This window comes from Camelus bactrianus, chromosome 32 (assembly GCF_048773025.1).
Source record: "Camelus bactrianus isolate YW-2024 breed Bactrian camel chromosome 32, ASM4877302v1, whole genome shotgun sequence".
NCBI classification, from domain to species: Eukaryota; Metazoa; Chordata; class Mammalia; order Artiodactyla; family Camelidae; genus Camelus; species Camelus bactrianus.
Genome location: NC_133570.1, coordinates 15,298,508 through 15,320,823, shown reverse-complemented (window position 1 = coordinate 15,320,823; position 22,316 = coordinate 15,298,508). Strand labels below are relative to the sequence as shown.

Here is a 22,316-nt window from a genome sequence, read left to right as displayed (position 1 = left end):
GAATCCTCTCCAGCTGGCCCAGGAGACAGACCTCCTTGTGCCCATTAGCCCTCCAAGAACACCCATCCTCCCTCCCTCAGTCCCTCCCTTCCTCCCCTGAGGCCTGTCCACAGGGACTTGGGATCAGCCAGAAAAGTCAGGCAACTTTTCAGGGACTGGAGCGAGGGGAGGTGAGGTCTCCCAGCCTGGCCTGGGGCCAGCCCCACCCCTCGCTGCCCTGTCTGTAACTCCAGACTTTGACCCTGCACTTCAGTCCCAGCTGAGGACAGGAGGCCCTAGAACCAGGAGCCTCCTTTCAGGAGATAGGACCCTGGGTCCACAGCAACTGCCTTTTTTCTTCAAAAATTTGGTACGCCAGGTGAGTGGGGGTGGGGATGATGGCACAGCACATCTGAGCATCCTCCCATTGTCAACAGAGAAGGTCCACGTTAGAACCTGACACTCGGACCACAGGTAAGTACCTTCACCTCTCCAAGCCTCAGTTTCTTCATCTGGAAGACAGGGCTCATAACTCATCTCTTACAGGGCTAATCTGAGTATCAAATGAGATAATGACTATAAACGGCTTAGCACAGAACTGGGCACAAAGCTAGTACTCCATAGATGGTAATTGTTATTATTTTGGGGAGTGGGGAACTCATAGCCTGGTTATCAAGTATTTATAGAATATGTTTCATTTTAAAGATCAATTCTGAAACTTCGTAAGAGTTAGCCACACGGAGGAACTGGAGAAGCTGATTATATTCATTCAAATGCCTCACTTGTGACTTGTTGATTTTCTTTTTAAAAACAAGCCTTTCCTATTTTGTACGCATGTAGCAATCAGAGACGTGAGCTGCCTCAAGTTCCGTTCTGGGGAGAAGGGAGGTTACAAGCAAACAAATGCCAAGACTGAAAAGTAAGCAGAAAGTGTCATTTGCCAGTTTATTGCCGGCTGTCTAAATAGTTCTATGGCACAGTGCAGAAAGCTCAAATAGAACTGAGCCCAGATGGGCACACTGTCGCACACTGGCTATGTGACTTTGGGGGAGTGACTTCCTCTCCCTGAACCTCAGTCTCACATCTATAGACCCTCTAAGAGCAGGTGAGAGGATTAAGTAAGAGGGCGTCTGCACTGTATCTATATGTGTCTAGCAAGTGGCAGACGGCCAGAATTCCCTTCCTGCTCCACGTGTACGTAGACATTATAATTACACATACACACACGTAATAGCCCCAGCTGTATGCATCTTCCTGAATGCAACACTCCAAGCATGCTTGGTTGGAGTAATGGCGTAAAACAGAAAGCTGCAACACTAATAAAAAAAAGTCAGCAAGAAGAGAATGGTTGATGATAACGCCGGTGTGCACACGAGTCCAGGAGCTCATGCCCTGCATGCATGGATGATTTTACCCGAGGCTGGGTCTGTCAGATCCTACAGTCTGGCTGCCGATTCTTATAAGAACCTTACGCATTTATATTGCATTTTAATACACACACACACACACACACACAGAGTTGATATAATCAGTATCAAGTTTGATTCATGTAGTTTACTAAGATAATCGACTTAGGACACACATTTTTCCTTTTCAATTCTATGCCTACCAGCAACGTACTAAAAATTCCTACACTCGTATTTTATTGTATTTTATTTTATTTTATTTTATTTTATTTTATTTATTTATTTTTTTCAATGCGAGACCCTGAAGCATTGGCTGTTTCTCTTCATCTGCTTGATCTGATTTATTTTTTTTTTTGCCAAGTCATGGGATTTGCCAGTGGGAGAGCACAGTGTGTAAGCACACAGCCTTGGGAGGCAGGCTAGCCTGGGCTCTGCTTCTCACCAGTTGGTGTCTGAACCTCAGTTGCCTCATCTGTGAAATGGGCATCATGAGATCCCCGAGTATGGTTAGAAGATTGAAGAAGAGGATGCGTGTCAGATTCTCAGCACAGTGAGTGACACTTACTAGGAGATGAAACGCTAGCAGCTCCTGCTGTTATCCCCACGTTACTAGTTATCAGGTCTTTTCTTTCGCAGAGACTTTTTAACCCTTTAACCCTAAGGCTCTGCAAATCCGTTGATGACAAACGTGACTTGGGCAGACCTGTCCCGCTTCTCCGCGCCTCCATTTCCCCTTCTGCACGATGCCGTCTTGCATCTTTAGAATTTTACACGCTGGAGGAACTGAGCCCCACGCTGTTACACATCCCTCTTGATCTTGGCCAGTTGGTTATAGAACTTTCTCTGAGTCTCTTTCCCCCTCTACCCTCATGCTCTTTTCTCGGGCACGAGCCACTGCTCCTAATCAGAGGTTTTGCCATGCCTGACCAGCCTTGTCATCAGAGACGCATCATGTGAAGGCTCTTTCTCTCGCTCAGTCAAGTTAAGTGACTTACCCAGGGTCACACAGCGGGCGTGTGCTAGAGCCAGACTGTGCGTGTGAGCAGGTCTGCCCCCTCCCCCTCCCCACCTGGGCTGTTACTGCCACCTCCCCATGCCATACCACCTCCTGGCTTCATTACAGGGAATTTGGAAAATGAAGCCCTCTATCCATGCCTTCTTCTTGTCAGTGTCCAAAAGTGGTCAAGTCTCCAGAGGTTATACAGAGACAGTCAGAAAGCCCAGAGAGGGAAGTCACTTGGCCAAGGTCACACAGCAAGCCAGAAGTCGAGCCAGGTCTGACTTCTGTGTCTCTTCTTCCACATCCGATGTTCTTTCCATTGCTATTTTCAAGGTGCTGGGGGATAGGAGGCCACTACAAGAGGCTGGACCCTGTACCAGAACTTTCACCAAGCTAGTCATTTAACCTCCAGGATGACCCCATGAGATGGGGTTAACCCTATTGTACAGCTGAGGAGGTTGCATCTCCCAAGGCAAAGGATGGAGGAAGAGGTGGGGGGTCCCTGAGAGGGTCCGCCCCAGCACCCAAGCCCAGGCTCGCAGCTGAAAGAAGAATCACCCAGAGGAATGATGCTTTTCCCTTTGGGGGTTTTATCTCCAACTTGGCTGCTGAAAACCCAACGGAGTCCAGTTCTTGTGGGCTGGAGCCGCGTTCCCCTTTACAAAACTAGGCCGTATTGAGAATGTCCTGCCGTTCAGGGCCACAGGCTGCAGTTGCCAGGAGGCGAGGTCTGTGGGAGGAGAGCTGTGTGCAGAGAGGAGGGAAAGTTGAATTTGGCCCTTCCGGGCACAAAAAGTCCCCTTGTTCTGCCTCAGCAGGAGCCGGCAGAATATGTCCCTGCTGTGCGGGGCCCAAGCTGCTTCAAGGTCAAAATCTCCTATGTCTTCGAAACTTCTGAGGACCCAGCCGGCCTAGTACCTTGAGGCCGGCCTGGAGGGGATGCCCTGGAAGACCTGAGTTCTGAGGCCAGGCATTGCGTCCAACATGCTCACAGCTATATCCACCAGCTGCCAGCGTGGCACACAGTAGGTGTGCAGTTAGTGTATGTCAAGTTGACTTGAATTAAAATTAAATCCCAGCAGCAATAATATTTACTGGCTGTGTGACTTCAGGTAGCTTACTTGACCTCTCTGAGCCTTTGTTTCCTCATCTGTAGAATGGGGCCACTAACACCAGCCCCTGTCTTGTAAGAATGTTGGGAGACTTAGATGAAATGGGAAGCACTGAGCACGGGGGCTGGCACATGGCAGGCACTCCAGAAATGTCAGTAAGTCACTGCTTTGGTACTGTTAAGACAGTTTGTTAAGTTTTGACATTTGCCATCTTGTGAAAACTCCCATCTACTCTCTGAGGCATGAGTTATTTTTCTCATTTTCTGGAAGAAGAATTTGAGGCTTGAGAAGCATCTTGCCCAAGGTCAATGGCCAGCAGGCAGCAGAGCTGAGATCTGAGATTTGAAGCCCTAACCACTAGACCACAGCTGGCCAGGCACTCTGCTAGGTCCTTTGCATTTTCCTGGCCTGGGGACAGGGCATTCAGGGAGGCTCCCCAGAGAAAGCCGCATCACTCACCAGCTGTGTGACTTTGGGCAAATTGCTTTGCCTCCTCATGCTTCAATTTTCCCATGTCACTGAGAGGATCAAGTGTCTGGCATTTTCTAAGCCGCCAGTGGATGTGGCAATGGTGGTGATGATGAAGATATGATGGTGTGCCTCCAACCTCCCTTCCTGCAGGCTGGCACAATGCGCGTGGTGGTGATCGGAGCAGGTGTCATCGGGCTGTCCACTGCCCTCTGCATCCATGAGCGCTACCGCCCAGTCCTGCAGTCACTGGATGTGAAGGTCTACGCGGACCGCTTTACCCCGCTCACTAGCACCGATGTGGCTGCTGGCCTCTGGCAGCCGTACATCTCCGATCCCAGCCACCCCCAGGAGGCGTGAGTAAGGGTCCCAGAGGGTGGTCCAGGGCTGGAGGGGCTGCGTCTGCATGGAGGATGTCCCCTCTCAGGGTTCCCATCACCAAGAACAACCCCTCATGGAGGCTCTGGTCTGACATGCTGTGATGAAAATAGTAATAAATATTAAGTCCCTACTGTGGCCAAGATAAATGCTACACTTGATCTTGGCCAAAAGTTGAGACACCATGTGTGCCTGACAAACAGAGACTTTGTGTCCATTCCTCCCCTAAAGTGGCTGGCTGCCGAAGCCCTATTCATCCGCCAATCAGGAAGACCTCTAAATGGGTGGATCGATATTCAGGTTTAGCAAAGAAGTTGCAGAGGTCATTCTGTTAGTTTTGAAACCACCAGCTGCTGCAAAAAAGGAACCTTCAAGTGAATAATGGCTGGAACAGAAGTTTCATTCTCACTCCCATCAATGCCACAACCAATATTCCTGATCAGTGGGTGGCAATTCAGGGGCCTGGGCTCCTTCCATCGTGTGGCTCTGCCATCCTCCTATGTGGCTTCTAACATTGCCATTCTCATGGGCCAGCGTCCACAGAAGGAGCACAGCATGAAGACCACGTGGGTGGAATCTTTATGGTCAGTTGGCCAGGATGCAGCCACCTGGCCACCCTGAGCTGCAAGGGAGCCTGGGAAATGTTGAGCTGTGTGCCCAGGAGGCAGAGGAAGCATTTGGAAGCAGTAAGTGATGTCTGCCCCTGGCACTTACAGTCGGGGTGCCCAGAGTGAGCCTGAACTACGTGGCTCACAGTCCCCAAAGCAGGTCAAAGCTTTTATTTAAATGAGCGGCTACATGATCCCAAGCCAGATGTGAGCTTCTAATGGCTGTGATGGCACATCCTTTGCTTCCGGTCTTCTCTATCCTATGAGTGGGGAAATGGTGGAAAGTTGGGGAGTAGGGAGAGCCGTAGTATTTGGGACACTGCAGAGTGAATGTGGTGGATTTCTGGATCTGGGTACATCCCACCAACCGACTCACAGCCCCACACAAGCCGACCCTTAGAGATTTCTCATCCAGCCCAGGGAATTAGGTGACCTAGACTCTGGACCGTCCTTCCAGGCTTTGGAACCAGCAGACCTTCAACTATCTCCTGAGCCACATCAATTCTCCCAATGCTGCAAACATGGGCCTGGCCCTAGTCTCAGGCTACAACCTCTTCCGTGAAGCTGTTCCGGTGAGTGACAGGGTCCTTGACCACAAACCAGGGCTGGGGCCCCCAGTCTGGGGAGTCCTTTGAGCCTCTTAGGCAAAGACTCCCGCATTCAAAACAGATTTCTTTTAAATTTTATTTTTCCTTAAAATTTTTTTTTTTTTTGCTTGTTTTCAACTTTGTTATTAAGTTGGCAGACACCAAAGAAGCTTCTGATGAACAGGGGGAGGTAGCCCCTTTTATGTGTGTGTGTGTGTGTGTAGCCCTTTTTTGAGTGGTACAGGTCAAACTGAGACACATCCTATAGTGGTGCGCCCTTGATGCTGAAGCCAAAAGTTTTCCTGCTCCCCTGGGGCTTCCAGGACTTTCCATCAAGATGGACTAAAACACTCACCATGGCACAGACTTCTGAGTGCTTATTACGTGCCAGGCCCTGTCCTGACTACTTTTTAACTAGCGATTCGTTCAGTTCTCATCATAATCGGAAAGTTAAGGGCTATCATTGTCCTCCTTTTGCAGATGAGAATCTAAGAGACTCAGAGAAATGGAGTGACTTCCTTGAGCTCACAAAGCTCTAATTGGCAGAGCTGGAATTTGAGCCCAGGCAGTCTGTGACCACAGGGTGCCCAATGTGTTATGAAAGGCGGAGCCAAGCGGGAGTGTTCTCGGGTTTCTTGGAAAGGGTGGTCTAGGGGTGCCCAGAACCCCATGTCAGCTCTCCAAGATTTGTCCAATGTTTAGCACATGCAAAGGGCCTTACTTTCATCAGCTATAGCCCCCCAAGAGTGATTATTAACCCCATTATACAGACAAGAAAATTGAGTCTCAGAGAATTCAAGGTGGTCAGTGGCGAGGCCAAAATCTTCCCCCGGGTTGTCTGAAGCTACATTCTGTTATCTCCCATTCTTATCCCTTGGTGATCCTCACCCCATTTTTCCTTCCCTACCTGTGACAGCCTTACTTATCTGCAGCCTTGTTCTTACCCTTAATATAGCATCATGGTTAAAAACATGGACTCTGAAGCCAAACTCTGTAGGTTCAAATCTCAGTTCCACCATTTATTAGCTGTATGACCTTAGACAAGTTGCTTAACCTCTGTGAGCCTCAATAGATCCATCTGTAAAATGGGAATAAAAATAGTATCTACCTCAATGGGTTGTTGTGCAAATTAAATGGATTGGCACAAGTAAAATGCTTGGAACAATGCCTTACACACAGAAAACATTACGTGGGTTTTGGTTATATCATTCTTATTCATGTTCATCCACCTCTGTGCCTTCTTCTCTCCTTCCTCTAAAGGATCCTTACTGGAAGGACATAGTTCTGGGATTTCGGAAGCTGACTCCCAGAGAACTGGACAACTTTCCCGATTATAGGTAAGGGTATTGGTACAGGTGAAGGGGCTGAGGCCCCATAGTTCAGATAGACTTGTCCAGAAGATGGAGGCACCAAATTTTCTGTTCCATCCCAGTCCTAGAGGCCCTGGGACCCTGGTCTCTCACTGCTCTAACCAGCTCCTTTGGAGAGCCTACCATCCCAAACTGCACCTTAGGCTAGGGAGGCAGGGCATACAGGATGATGGATCTCAAGCTCCATACCACTATCCTATTTTGTAGATGAGGAAATTGAGCTTCAGAGAGGCCAAGTCACTTGCTCAGGTCACACAGCCAATTGATCAGAATGGGATTCCAACCCAGCTCAAACCCCTCTATTCCTTTCTCTACAGCCTGATGCCTCTCTGGCCCTCTCCTCACCTCATCCCATGTCTGAATCCCCTCTACAAATGCACCTAAATCTCCACTTGCACATCGCAATGCCAGGATGGCTTTGTCTGATAGAAAATGTTTCCTTGTTTTGAGCTGAACACCACTTCCCCCTTGAATGTCACCCAGTGGTCCTTGCTCTCCCCTTTGGTGAAGCCCAAGAATGTGACAACTCCCACCTGCATTTGATAGCCTTCAAATATTACTCTGGTTCTGATCCTTTATTCCTACCTTTTGCTCATGGTGATTCTAGCTATGGCTGGTTCAACACAAGCCTGATTCTGGAGGGGAGGAGGTATCTGCAGTGGCTGACTGAAAGGTGAGATTTCCAGCTTCACTTTGAGGAAAGCACCTCCCAGGGACCAGGGGTATAGTGGATATATTGACCAAATCCAAATGATGGTGAAAACCTTTAAGTCTGGTGGGAACTATCCTTGGTCCTGATCACCCCTGTGCACTGACAATGGTTCCCACACCTGGTTGAAACTACCTGGGAACTTTTTACATGTGGCATTTATTGTTGGCCTCACTAAAATCTGTGATGTTTGTGTAATAGTTTTAGATAGATTCTCTTAATTTTTCCAGATATGTTTACATCATCTACAAAACCTAAGTTGGCTTTTATTTTGAACTTCATTTTTTTTCTTGTCCAACTGCTGTGGCCAGTACCTCCAGAAAATTAAAAGATGATAGTGGATGACCCTGTCTTGTTTCTTACGTTGATAGGAATCTTGTAGTGTTCTAAATTAGCAAACATTAGCTTGAGAGATACATTTGTATTTACAGTCACATATATTTCTATTAAGGAATACTCCATATATTTCCTACATATTATTATTTTATAAAGATTTTTAAAACTCTGGAGTGGACAGTGGCTTTTATCAAGTGACTTGGGATTTAAAATGTAGATTTCAGGACCCCACTTTATATCTACTGAATCAGATTCTCTGGAGTGAGGCTCATAAATTTGTATTTTAAGAGGTTCTCTGAGGGATTATAATAATCAGCCAGGTTTGGAAACCACTGTATTAAAACATGGTTATTTCTCCTAACTTTGGGACACTTATGACTCCTGTCCAGTCTCACCCAGAAAAGAATGCTCCCAGTTTTTCTACCTTGAGGAAACCATGCAGATGAAATAATCCTGAGATTATGCTTCAGCTTGTATATGGTTTACTTCCTGTTCTTTTAATGTTTCTATTATATTCATAATAGTGACCTATATTTTCCCTCTGTGAAATTTAGGGGGAAGTGTGGGTGTGTCCAGCCCACTTCCTTCCTCATGCTCTGCTTCTTCCAAAAGAGCATTTGGCATTGGTCCAAGCCCATCCTTCCTCCGCCCAGCATCTCATCCCCTTTGATATTACAAATCAGCATGGTGGTAGTAAGAGTCCCAATTCCATCATCAACTCACTGTATGACCTTCAGAAAGGCCCTTCTTCCATCTCCATCTGCCCAGTGAGGGGCTTGGACCATCTCAGGTTTCCCAAGAGACATTTCATGGACCACTAGTCCCTCAAGGTGCTCATGAGCTCATTGGACTGTACAGCCATATGCTCGAGGAGCATCCTGGGGGACTAACATCCACAGAAGATTCTTTGGGAAATGTCCCCCAGGCCATCCTCTTGGAAGGATGGGACAGAGAACTGAATACTGGACTTTTCAATGTTTTTGATTATCCCAGGTTAACTGAGAGGGGAGTGAAATTCTTCCTGCGGAAGGTGGAGTCTTTTGAGGAGGTGAGCTGAAGGGCTAGAGGGGCTGGAGGAGCTGGAGGTAGGACAGAGGAGCAGAGGGGAGGCCTTTGCTTCCAGTTGCAGGGTTGGGGGGGGTGCTTTTCAGGCTTCCAGGTTCCCTTTGAGTCCTGCTCCAGATTCTAGACCTTTTCTTTTTTTAAATCTCAGAAGGACTCAGGCATTCTGCCTCGATGTTGGTGGCAGGAGCAAAAAGACAGTGGGATCACGGTGGCCATTAGGGGCTATGTGTGAGTTTTAGGGCCAGAGAGCTGGCTGTCCCTTCTCAATGTCAGCTGCACCTGACCCCAAGTTCCTGACACTTGGTTGCTTCTTACCAACATCTGAGTTGATGTTCCTACAAAGTCAAGGCCCTCAACTGACTTACCTCCAGAGAAACACCACCCCCAGTAATGATGATGCTAGCAGCTACCGTCATCAGGCACTGTCTATGTACTGGGGGCTGTGCTGTATGACTTCACTCCAGCCCAGCCCTTAGAACAGTGCTCGGCACATGGAAGACGCTTGGCACCTGCAGCCATTAACATATATGAACATCTACTCTAGGTCAAGCCCCGGTGGGCACTTGATATACATAGTTGACTTAGACACAGCTCTCATCCTCAAGGGGTTCACAGTCAGTGTGGCAAACGCTGGCTCATGAACAATAGCAATGCCTTGTGATGGGTGTGTGTGCGTCCCAGGACTGACCTGTAGAAGGAGCACGGGGGCTGGGCTGGGAGTTTGGTACCCCTGATGCCACATCCTTGAGCTGTGGAACATCCCATACAATGCACGGAGCTGGGGCTTCCAACATGCCTTCCGCAGATGTCTTGGCTGAGTAGGAGTCAAGAGAATGAAATAAAAAGGAGACGGCAGGAGGGCAGAAAATATCTCTGCATCCTTTCTAACTTCTTCTGGAAGTTTCCAAGAAGGTTTCCTTCTTCTGCACTACTCCTTTCCAAACTCTTTTACATGCAGAGTCCCACTGGAGCCTCCCAGCAGCCTATGAACAAGTATTACCAGGCCCATTTTATAGCTAAGGAAGCTGAGCCTTAAGGAGGTGATGGGACAGTTCTGAGGTCACAACGTGGGTAAACGGCAGAGGGAGATTTGGAGGCAGGCCCATGGTTTCCTCACTGAGCCTCCTCCCAGCTGCTCCACAGAGAGCAGAGAGCTGCAGGGTAGGAGGAGGAGGCAAGGGATTTTAGGGTCCTCACCTCCTCTCATCCCATATGCCCTCTTGGTTTTACCAGGTGGCAAGAGGAGGCGCCGATGTGATTATCAACTGCACTGGGGTGTGGGCTGGGGCGTTGCAACCAGACCCCCTGCTGCAGCCAGGCCGGGGGCAGATCATTAAGGTGAGTCTGAAGGTGAGGGATGAGCTTTTGTTGATAGAAAGGTTGTTTCTGCCTGCTTATTTCATCTCCAGAGATGGAGGATGAATCGGGGACATCTGTTAGAGGAACCCCCTAGCCTTCATGGAACGGACATGTCAAAGAAACAAGAACCAAACGACCCTTCCAAATGTGCTCTTCTTCTGGGCGGGGTTCTTCTTAATAGTAAATCGTGTGTGTGTCTGTCCATATGTAGGAGCTGCCTAGGCCTGTATCGCACAAAAGAGCAGACATTTATGGAGTGTCTACTAAGTGCCAGACACAAGCCTGAGCACTTTGTTGTGTTAATTAATTTGACCCTTACTGTCACCCTTTGAGATGAATACTATCCATCATCTCACTATTGCCATCTTACAGATGGAGAAACGGAGGCACAGAGAAATTAAGTAACATGCACAAGTTCTCATCGCAGTTAAGTGATGGAACTGGGATTATAACCCAGGCAACCTGGTTTAAGAGCTTGCGTGATTCATACATCGTTTCACACCACCTCTTCCTGTGTGCCTATTTGTGGGTGTGCCTTACATGTATGCCCAAACTGAGTGTACATGAGTGCATTCATAGGTGCGTGTTCCTGAGAGGGGGCTCTTGTGTGTGTGTGTGTGTGTGTGTTTACACACGTACGCTGAGCTTTTCTGTGGATGAGAATGTGTGATGCTTTGGGAAGCAGGGGTGGCTCTCAGTTAGGGCAGCTCTTCCTGCAAAAGCAAGCAGGGAGGTGCAGACTTGGGAGGGTTAAGGAATCAGCTTTGCCACTCTTGTCAGAACATCTGGTGATAGAGGGGTGCAGGGGAGGGGAACCCACTGATCTAACCCTCTTGACGAAACTTCTGTATCCTCAATCCACAGGTGGATGCTCCTTGGATGAAGCACTTCATCATCACCCATGACCCAGAGAGAGGCATCTACAAGTCCCCGTACATCATCCCGGGGTAAAAATCTGACATCCTAGGGCAGACGTGGGGGCACCTTCCTGCCCTCTTTATGCACCGCCACTGTCTGCCCCAGGTCCCTTGCTTAGTCTTTTCAGGTTTGTTCTTCCAATGTTGTTAAATGAGGTTGAGCCATTAAATCTCTGGGAAAGCAGGACTCAGCCTTAACCCGGCTCTATCTTGAACATGCTTTTGGGTGACAGTACTTGTGATGCTAGAGACAAAGGTAGCTGATATGATATCAGGCAGTGAGACCAGCAGTGTTGTGAGTGGCAATAATGGGGTGGTGGTGGAGCTGACGATGCTAACTATTGACAGAATAGCGGTGGTAGTAGAGATAGGATTGTTGTAGATGAGATCCGTGTGGATGAGGGTAGTGACTGGGAGTGGGGGTGGTAGTTGGTGCTACTGGAGATGACACCATCAATGGTGATGTTGATAGCGTGGCAGAGCTGGCAGAGACGGCAATGTTAATGGTGTGACTGTGCTGACTGTCTCAATGGCGATGTTAGTGGCGTGGTGGAGGTGACAGTATCAATGGTGATGCTAATGGTGGTGGTGGAAATGGGGAGTGAGGGCGATGGTGATGACATATTAATGGTAGCAAGGAAGACAGTAGTAAAGATAATGTTGTTGTTGGAGATGACAATATTTCCCCAGATTTACTGAGATATAATTGATATATAACATTGTGTACATTTAAGATATACAACATGATAAAAAAAAAAGATATATGACATGATTTGATATATGTATATACTGTGAAATGATGACCACATAAATTTAGTTAACACATCCAACAACTCATATAATCACAGTTTGTATGTGTGGGGGTGGTGGGGGTCGGGGGGAGAACATTTAAGATCTACTCTCAGCAACTTTCAAGAGTATAATACAGTGTTGTTAACTGTCATTACCATGTTGTCCATAGAAGGAATGACAATGTGGACAGTGATCTTAGTGGTGATGGTGGAGGTGGCTGTTGATGGGGATGATGACATCTATTGCAGTAATGTTGATGGTATTGTTAGCAAGGATGGTAATGTCAATGTTTAGTGTTTTAGGTAGACATGGTGTTAAGGGTGAGCATAGCAATGATCCCCCGCCCCGCTTCATCTCAAAGTCTTCATTTTCCCTCATCTGTCATCCCGCTCACTTTTATCTAGGATCCAGGCAGTGACTCTTGGAGGCATCTTCCAGCTGGGGAACTGGAGTGAGACAAACAATATCCAGGACCACAACACCATCTGGGAAGGTTGCTGCAGATTGGAGCCCACACTGAAGGTCAGGTGGGGAGAGACATCAGTGCCCTAGACCAGGATCCTGGCAGCTTGATCATAAGGACACTTGAGGATGGGAAGATATCATGACTGGGGTAATTGGGCAAAATAATTCCAACAAGGGACAGTGGAAGACACTAGAATCTGACCATGTACAGGGAAGTCCTACTGTGAGCTGGTGAAACCTATCTGGTCATGACTCAGAATTGATTTCTCTTGAGGTGGCATCTCCCAAACACCTTAATCTGTCTTCACAAGGAGCAGATGTATTGGGTGCAGAAATCTCAGTTTTCACATTTGCCTGCTAATGGTGATGATGATAGTAATGGTGGTAAGGGTGGGGATGAAAGTAGTGGTTGGTGTTGGCGGTGACGAAAACACGGAGGGTGATGATAATGATTTGATGAGGTGATATTATGGTGGTGGCTGGTGGTGTTGGTGGCCAATAAAGATGGGATAGTTGATAGCATTGGTAGTGAGATGGTAGTAAGGATGTCGGTAGAGAGTGTAGTGGTCATTAAGAAAAGTGACTGTGATGATGGTGGTGGTGGTGGTGGTGGCGGCGGTGATGGTAATGAGGTTCCAAAAGCTATCTCTCTATCACCTAAAAATGGCATTAGAAAAAAAAATTCAGATATGAATCACTAACACTCTTCTTTCCAGGATGCAGAAATTGTTGGTGAATGGACTGGCTTCCGGCCAGCACGCCCCCAGGTTCGACTAGAAAGAGAACAACTTCACTTTGGATCTTCAAACACAGAGGTATGGTCTCCTAGCAAGGAGACTCTCCCGACTCCTGAGAGGGCTCAGTTATTTCCAGGGAAACATCATGTCTGACCTCAGGCAGGAGCAGCAGTGGCTGGTATCCCCTCCTCTATAAATGGGGAAACTGAGGCTCAGTAAAAGTAACGGACCTGCTCAAGGTTATATAGAAGGAAACACCTCAATTTGCTAGACCCTCTGGTCCAGTAGAAGGAAAGAGGGCATTTATTGAGCATCTGCTTTGTGTCTATGATGTGAATGACCTTATTGAATCTCCTCTACAGCTCTTTGGGATAGATTCTCCCCATGCTTCAGATGAGCAAACTGGGATTCCCAGAAGTAGAAGTCACTTGGCTAAATCAGATCACTGGCAAGGGCCAAGGCTGGGATGTGGTTTGAATTTGAGTCCAAAGCCATTTCCCAGATGTCCATTTTGTGGCTGCCCCATCATCTCTCTGGAGTCCCCTCTCTTGTCCTCTCTCATAGGGTACGGATTGGGCTTATCGAAATGGCTGAAGGAGTCTAGGTCACTTTTCCTCCCTTATTCTGGTCAAATAGTGAGGTGTGTGTATAGAGGAGTTTTGTGTATGTGATGTGTGTATATAGAGGTCATATGTGTGTGTGGTGGTGCTGGGGGGAGAGTCACATACAGAGTTTAACTGCCTGCTGATGGTTTCAGCTTTGAAAAAGGTCCCTGGGGTCTTGCCTCTCTCCAGAGTCCACCCATACTGTGGCCCCTGCTCTTCCCTCCCAAGGTGGGGAGAAGGGGCTGTCTATTAACACAGGAGGTTCAGCTGGATGGGAACCAGGAAGGGGATTTAGGGAACTTCAGATAGTTTGATGCTGGGATGAGGGGGAAATATCTGACCTCAAGTTCTAGATGATTCTACTTTTCCTGTGCTGAGTACTTAACGCAAGTCCATCTCCTAAGCAGAAGGGGAGTCTAGGGTATTGACCTCCAGCTCCCCAAACACCCCCCTTACTGCTGTTCCCAGGATCCCCACCAGGGTACCCAGAGGAGCTCTGGTACCACTGGGCTTGGCCCAGGATTCTTTAGGAAGCTCCTGAGTCTTCCAGTGCAGACCCAGCCACCTTCTCTCTTGCCTCTCCCAGGTCATCCACAACTACGGCCATGGAGGCTACGGGCTCACCATCCACTGGGGCTGTGCCCTGGAGGTGGCCAAGCTCTTTGGGAAAGTCCTGGAAGAAAGGAGTTTGCTCAAAATGCCACCATCCCACCTCTGAAGACACCAGTGACCACCACTCCCCTGACCGAAACCCCCTGCTCCCCTCGGCCAACTAATCAAGGTGCTCCTTTGCTTACTCCCCACCCCTATCCTGGCTCCTTTCCGCAAGAAGCCCAAGATGAGTGGAAAACACAAGGTCAACTCCTGGAGGCGAGTCTGGCTCTACTTGGGGGCCCCTATGATGGTTGAGGTCTCTCCACCCTCTCTGGGCCCGACATTACCAAGAACAGCTGGAGGCTGTGGTCCTATGGGTCCTCAGAAGGAAGGAAAGCTCAGAAAATCCAAGAGGTGAGCAGAAAACTGAGGATAGTTGAGGTTAAGAAACCTGATGACAAGTCACACTAACACATTAAAGGCTCTGAAAAGTCCTGCAGCAAAGACACCTAACCTATGCTGTTTAGTCTGGTCTTCCTAAACAGATCTGGCTATGGAAACCCTTTTGCCCAGAGCACCATGACCACAGAATGCACTTGAGGCAACGCTGTAACCAATTTCATCACGATAAGTTACAGGTAGGACCAGAAGGTAGAGGAGGGAGAAGAGGTGAGGCATTGAACTAGCCACACGTGACGTCTCTTCCACATCCAGGACTCCTAGTGGCATCAGCTGCCCACTGAGTGGCCCCTGTGACCGTTGAGAAGGGGTCCCGGGAGGGCTGATCCCACAAGGATCCCCTTCATAGAGAACTAAACTCACCAAGCATCTCCATGCTTGAGAGGGCAATGGAGGGTCGATGTAACATCTTCTTTATCTTTTGGCGGGAACCCTCTGAGATGGCCGACTGGCTTCCAGATGATTATGAATGAGCCCAGTAGGCACCTTAGCATCTTCATCCCTAATTATCTGCCTCCACCTCTGAGGTTGAACTTTCATCTGTCTGGGGTTATTGTGAAAGATCAGATTGGAGAAGTCTTCCTGTGTCTGGGACCAGTGGCACCCTAAGTGCTGTGAAGAGGTCTTGGTTGACCCACACCATCTATGTCCATGCCATTACTGTCTGTTTCTTTCCATGTCGTTTCAACCAATGGGTTCTTTGTGAAGCATCTGCCATGATTTTGGCTGGCACTAATCTAAGTGGGGTGAAGCAGTCCAAGATCTCAAAATTCCTGTCCTAATAATAATGATTGTAATTATCATGACAGCTATAATTTGTTGCATGCTAACTGGGTACCAGTGCTAAACTCTTGCATACATTACTCATTTAATCCTTACAACCTACCCCCACCCTCTCATGAAGTAGCTAATTATCCCCATTTCGTAGCTGGGAAGACCAAGGCACAGAGAAGCAACAGAGGTCAACAGCTGGGAAGGGGTGGACTGGAGATTTGGGGCAAGAAATTATGTGATCCCAGTGCCTTACTTTCAACCACCATGCAACACTGGGTTCCAGGCTGGGCGGGTGGCGGGGGTTGGGGGAAATATACAGTTATGAAGGAATCAGGTGGCTTCCTCCCCAACTCTTTCTGCAAACACACTGGAAAAGAACCAGCTCTCTCCTCCTCACAGCCACATTTGGACCAATACCGGGGGACTCCCACCAGGTTGCAGCTGGGGGCGCTTCCTGGTGCTTCGAATGAAACACAACATTTAATTTTTGACCAAGGTGATTACCCAACCTCATACTCTCCAGGGACAACGACCCCTACCAGTCAAGTTTAGTTGTCAGCAGGAAACCTAAATGGCAACACGGTGAACTCGAAAAAAATTTAGAGAGCCAGGAAAGTCCACATTCAGACAAAAAGTGACCCTCCCTTTCGAAAATAGTAAGGACCTCTTTGCAATGTGATTTCCTCTTGATTCTGTTCTAAAATTCAGAATGCAAGGTGCGTAGGGAAATTCCGCAGTCCACATAGATGTGTATGCATGTGTGACATTTGGCTTGATTTCTTCACTTCCCTTGACCTAACATTCCTCCTCCTTCCCTGAAGGCGATCTACAACCAAATTTTCCACGAATTCTTGGCCGCTTGCTGAGTTTACAGAAGTTTATCTTTCTTCGTTGAATTATCTTGGCCCTTTGGTCAAAATTCAGTTGGCCATAAATGCACGAGTTTATTTTTGGACACTCAATTCTATTCTATTCTGTTCATCTACGTATCAGTCCTTATGCTAGTACCACCCTCTCTTGATGACTGTGGCTTTGCAGTAGGCTTGACTCCCTTACTCTGCCACAGTCCTCCCCTCGTCCTGCTGCTCTTTACACCTCCATTTCGCACATTCATATCCCAGGAATTAACTGCTATTCCCAGCCTTGTAAGAGAGCTGTACTTATTTTGAATTAGTCTGAGTATGATTTCTATTCCTTGCACCTAAAACAGCCTTGAGGAGAACTCTGTCAAGGGCTTCTCTCAACCATCTCCCATCTCACCGTCATCGCCTTTCTTCTTTGTGCTAACAGAACCCCAATTTTGTGTTCAAGAGGCTATGGGTATTGCTCGATCCTGTGGGAGGGAGGCCCTTCCTTCTCCAGCCGGAGGGGAGGACTCAGGCTGGGATGGGCATGTGACCTAGGTCTGCCCGATGCCAAGCAATGGTCCATCTGCTGGAGGACTTCCCTTTCCATCCAAAACCAATAGACCCTTTAGAGAGAAAAGCTTTTGTGACTGCTCCTTCCCCATTCAACCTCCTTTGAAAATAAACATGATGGCAGGCACTTTGGCAGCCATCTTGCAACCATGAGGTTTCACACACAGGGTCAAAAGATGGTGAAGAGGAAAAGCAAAAGGAAGCTGGGTCCTTGATATTGTTGAGCTGCTGACCTTCCCTGGAACTGTCTGACTTTGGGCTTGTTGTTAAAGGGACAATTAATATTCTAATGGGCTAAGCTACCATTGGTTGGTTTCACTGTTGTTTGCAGCCCGAGGTTATCCCAATCTTTTTATTTTTATTAGTAGTAACCAAAGGAGACTCTCGGTGTCATCTTTCAAGGCTCTCTGTTGCTTAACATTATTAAAAAATAATGAATATCCATATTCACTTAAAAGGCCATCTCTAAGACACTCTTATCTCACAGCCAACACATCTCATTTACGGATTCCTGAGAATACTTGAAGTGAGGGGAAAAAGGAAACCACATGGCTCTGGCTACATTAAACGTGTTGGGTCATTTTTCTAAAATCCTTCTTAAGACTGAGAGAAACAGATGACATTTCCATTAATGGAAAGGGGAACTTTTAGATAATTCAAAATTAGATACAAAGGTCTGCTGCTTGTGCATTTCAGATGCTTGGGGAATTTTTGTGGCGGCCCTCAGATCATTCAATAATACCGATTTTCTAAAAGGGCAGGCAAGTGAGAAGCCAAAGAATTTTTCAACTTTCATTTTCTCAAGAAGAGAAAGCCCTCGACCATGAGCCTTTTGACTCCAGCCCCTGGAAAACATTTCTGCACCCTCTCCTGACCGCGGTCCCCAGCTCCTCCGGGTTATTTGAGGGTGAAGCCAGTGGACTTGCTCATCTGGCAGTGTCTGGCCAGCTGGAAGGCAAAAAAGACAAGCAAACATTCTGTGTTACCCAGGAGAGCTCAGCAGACCAGAAATAATTAGAGCTTTAGCCGCTCGGGGTTCAAGGAAGCGTGGGTGTCAGGGAGAGGAAGTTCTGGCAAGCCGCCCCCCCGACTCCTGAGGCCAAGGAGGCTGCAGCCCATATACTCAGGGATGTGGGATTATTTGCAGTCAAGCTAGGACCTGTCATTAGGACATTAGGACAAACAGACAAACTTCAACCCCTGCGAGGTCCATCACCAACATGTTTTAATAAGAGATGAACGTACACATTTGGCTTCCCGCAGTGTTCACTTCCAGCAGATATGTCCGAGCAGAGGGTCAGTCTTCTTTGGCCTTTGATGGGATCTGGTAGCTTCCTCCATCCTTCTCTGCCTCCACGGTGGGGAAAAGGCTTGCAGAAATCAGATCCTGGAGATGGATGTTGTTGGCTGAGACACGGTGTCAGCCTTTCCTTCTGAGGTCACCCCCCAAACCCAGTTGACTTCCCTTCTCTTCCTTTTTAAAATGTCCATGTTTCACACATCTGGGCCCTCCCGTTCCTCCCTACCCACGGCATCCCTGCTGTGGGGCCTGTTACTGGAATCCCCGGAGCCGCCTCTGCTGAAAGGCCAGGTCAGCAGGGCCTGCAGAGAATCCCAGGGAGGAAGGACTTCCGGTCCCCTGGCCCCGATGGGAGCGGGTGGGTGGTTTAGTGTCTTTCCATTACTCTGTCCATTCGGCCACCCGCCACGCTCAAAATCCAAGGCGCTGAAACCTGAGTTAACTGTTTTCTTGCCCCGAGAGCTGCCAATCAGCCTGACCAAGGAGGGGGCTGGAAAAGTAGCCCCTGGCTTGGCCTTCACTGCTTCCGCAGGGGAGTCCCCTGCTTTGGCTGTGGGCTTGGTTTTCATCTCCATCCCCAGTTCCTGGGGGTAACAGCTTTCTGAGGTTGTCATTGGGTACAAGCCCAGCTGTCCCCATGGACCCACTGGGATTCCCCGGAGCCAGGGACAGCCACTCCCAGAGGGGGCCAGCTGGAGGCATGTGGCTCAGGTTCAAAGGCATGTCCATCTGCCAGGACTATTCAGACCCTGGGGAGGCAAACCGAGGGGCCCCTTCCAAGGGAGCGTTTCTCAGACCCAAGAAAAAGCTGCTCAGGCCACACCCAAGTCACCTGCCATTTCCAGGAAGAAAGCCTGGGGCTGGGCGTGCAGAAGAAACCTAAGAACCGGTCCAGATAGTAGATGGCAGGTGTCACCTTACTGGGCAGCGGGTCTCACAGGGGTCCGGGCCTGGATTGTATCTACAGATCTTTTGGTGGTCGTTCACCGAGGGTGTGACCGACTGACCCTGGCTGGTGTCCGGCTGGCTACCGGCATCACTGGGCACTCCCGATGTGGCAGTTGTCCCATGCAGATCCACAGGTTATTAACAAACCTCCCCCACGTGTACAGAGAACCCCCCAGAGCAATCGCCTCCCCATCCCCGGGTGGATCTCAATAAACATGAGCAGAGTCTGGACAAAAAGCCTCCCTGGTCCAGGTGGTACTCTTGGGTGAGTCCTTGGTGTCGGCAGTGACTGTCGATGCCCCAGCCAGGCGCCACCAGCTCCCCACGCTCTACAGCCTCAGTCCCCCCCTTGGTCACTACTCCTGAGAGCCTGAGTTTGACCTGGCGACACCTGTGCCGTGCGTCCCTCGGCCGACCATCTCCTGGCCCCACTCCCGGTGGCTGGACTCCTGCAGTCCGCGGCCTTTGGTCTCGATGGGCAAAAAGCAGGAGGCCAGGGCAGCCAGGAGGCAGCAGCCACTATAAACTGCCAGCGTCAGGTACACGGAGGATTCCAACATCACCTGGGGAAGAGAGATGCATGCGGGTGAGAGCATCGCTTCTGAAGCACTGGCACCACTGACCATTCAGATCCTATTGATAATGCCAGACCCTCTTGTAAGCCCTCTTTGTCACTGTCCCACGGAGTCCTCATCCTTACAACAGCTGTATGAGCTACCTACTCCACCCCCAACTTACAGAGGGAAAAACTGAGGCTTAAAGAGGGTTAAGTAGCATACCCAAGTTCTTACAAGGACTAAGGATGGGACTGGGATTTGAACGCAGACCCCATCAGCCTCAGGAGTCTGTACTCCTTATAACAACATTCTCTCCCAGAGCAGTACACCAGCTGGCTTCCTGGTTTTATGACCCCGGGGCAAATTATGCCACAGAGCTAACCCTCATTTCCTCATCTGCCGCATGGGCAGAAGGGCAGAAGCCACCTCCTAATGAGAGGATACTTATTATTAAACTCAGGATCACTTGGCGCCAGGCAGGCACATGGCAAGCTGTCAACCAGTGCTAGTGAACAGGGACCTACAATGGCCAAACGCAATGGCTCGGAACGGAACTACTTGGCTAAAACGTGTGTTGCAATTTTATTTACACGAAATGCCCATAAGAGGTAAAATTCATACAGACAGCATGCAGACCGATGGTTGCCAGGGGCTGGAGGATGGGGAGATGGGGAGTGACCGCTTAATGGATACGGAGTTTTATTTTGGGATGAGGAAGAGGTTTGGAACTAGATTGAGGTGGCAGCTGGACAAGGTTGTGAACGCGCTTCACGCCACTGAATCATTCACTGTAAGTAAAACAGTGCATTTTATGTCGTGCGACTTTTACTCAATAAAATAAGGCGATAAGAAAAGGAAATGGGTATTAAAAAAGCAAAAAGATTTCATAGTAAGAACCTCCCCCAACCCCTGTCAAAGGATAGAAATGCGTCAAGACCCAATGAGCTATAAAATTCTGCAACTGCACCTAATTATCCAACTCGGAAAGCGGGGACCAGGATATTTATTTTCCACGAAAGCATGGTGGCTTGTTTGTTCTCATTCAAATTGTTTTCAGCCAAATCATTGGGTTTGATTCCCGGCTCCTCTGCTTCCCAGCTGTGTGACCTTGGGCAAGTCCCTTTACTCCTCTGAGCCTCAGTTTTCTCATTTGCAAGTAATACAGCTTCTCTCCAGGATGAGTTGCTAAGATAATGCACACCGAGGGCAGTGCAGAGGCTCGGTGGGGTATAGTAATGGTGTGGCACGCTCATTGGCTTTTGTCACCCCCCCCAACACCTCCCCACCGGCCCCATATTGGGGGTGACACCTACCTGAGCAATGAACGGGGTGATGAGAGCGCCCACCCTCGCCATGCCGCTGCAGGTGCCCAGGCCCAGCGCTCGGGTCGCCGTGGGGTAGACCTGAAACACAGCCGCCAAAGAAGGCTCGAGAAAAAGCAGGCCCTTCCCACCTCTCAGACTCAGGAATGATGGGAATCAGCCCTGTGGGCGGGCCTGAGTCAGTCTCAGCCCCTCAGGTGTTGGTGATCCCGTTAGGGGGGGTGGGAGAGCCAGGTGGAGAGTCTCACCCTAAACGGGATGAGGAAACTCAACTGAGAAAGAGGGCACGAGGCCAGGCTGGGGGTGGGAACCCCATAAGGGGGTCCTGCCTGCCCTGGGTGGTTATGTCCAAGCAGATAAATGAGTAAGTAATTGATTCCTGTTTCTTTGTTTGTTTCCATCATAGAGAATTTCGAGCACAGACTAAAATACAATTATAACCAATCTTCCAGGACCAAACATAATACCCTGTGTTTGTTTCTTTTTCAAAAATTGTTTTCAGGGGGGGTAATTTGATCGATCAATTGATTTACGGGGTGCTGGGGATTGAACCCGTAGGCGCTAAGCACACCCTCTACCACTCAGCTATACCATCCCCCAGCCCCCGTGTTTGTTTCAATCACCCTTTCTCACTTCCTTCCCCTCCTAAATTATATGAAGGCAGATCCTAGAGGTGATATAACTTTATCTGTTAGCTATTTCTATACATGCAGACTGTTTTTTTTCCTCTTAGAAAAAGGTGGCGGGCATTTCCCATGTCCAGATTCTGTCTTCTACCACAGCGTGATTTTTTTTTTTTTCATTTTAGGAGAATATATTTTATTCTACTTTCATTAAAAATACATTGGACTGGCGTCATCAGTCTTAGCATCTTAGAATTTACAAAGACTCTTCTAGTATTATGGTCAGAGCTGGAGTTTCTTAAGTCCAAATGACACAATTGAATAATATTTCCTTTTTTCCACCCCTACAGTTTAAACCATGAATTAAAGCACATGAGGAAAATATACTATATAGAGAAGTGACATTTATTGAAGTTTTAGCAAAAAGT

General features: G+C 48.4%; 2 protein-coding genes across 5 annotated transcripts in view; one reads left to right on the top strand and one right to left on the bottom strand.

Moving 5' to 3' along the window:
* Positions 1–217: 217 nt before the first annotated feature.
* DAO (D-amino acid oxidase) lies at positions 218–15,749 on the top strand. 4 transcript variants are annotated; one of them, XM_074356053.1, is made up of 12 exons: positions 290–358; positions 1,831–1,935; positions 4,119–4,321; positions 5,409–5,523; positions 6,799–6,875; positions 7,516–7,581; positions 8,947–9,001; positions 10,252–10,356; positions 11,242–11,324; positions 12,491–12,608; positions 13,268–13,366; positions 14,480–15,749. In XM_074356053.1, the coding sequence occupies exons 3-12, from the start codon at positions 4,128–4,130 to the stop codon at positions 14,609–14,611; spliced, it is 1,044 nt and encodes a 347-aa protein (XP_074212154.1). In that variant the 5' UTR covers positions 290–358; positions 1,831–1,935; positions 4,119–4,127; the 3' UTR covers positions 14,612–15,749. The 4 variants fall into 4 exon arrangements, with proteins under 4 accessions (XP_010961856.1, XP_045379040.1, XP_074212154.1 ...); XM_010963554.3 differs by lacking the exon at positions 1,831–1,935 and having other exon boundaries at positions 218–358; XM_045523084.2 differs by lacking the exon at positions 1,831–1,935 and having other exon boundaries at positions 241–349.
* Positions 15,750–17,436: 1,687 nt separating this feature from the next.
* Positions 17,437–22,316, bottom strand: part of SVOP (SV2 related protein) — a 61,709-nt gene continuing 56,829 nt past the window's right edge. The window contains exons 15-16 of the mRNA XM_010963558.3: positions 21,257–21,346; positions 17,437–19,949 (exon numbers count right to left, since the gene is read on the bottom strand). Of these exons, the coding sequence (XP_010961860.2) occupies positions 19,743–19,949; positions 21,257–21,346 (297 nt within the window). The 3' untranslated portion in view covers positions 17,437–19,742. The remainder of the gene's footprint in view (positions 19,950–21,256; positions 21,347–22,316) is intronic.

Bases quoted from the DNA above. Each gene is read 5' to 3' on its own strand.
- DAO (XM_010963554.3), top strand. From the start codon at position 4,128: ATGCGCGTGGTGGTGATCGGAGCAGGTGTCATCGGGCTGTCCACTGCC. The intron at 10,357-11,241 runs GTGAGTCTGAAG...CTCAATCCACAG, and splicing joins GCCGGGGGCAGATCATTAAG to GTGGATGCTCCTTGGATGAA. The intron at 12,609-13,267 runs GTCAGGTGGGGA...TCTTCTTTCCAG, and splicing joins GATTGGAGCCCACACTGAAG to GATGCAGAAATTGTTGGTGA.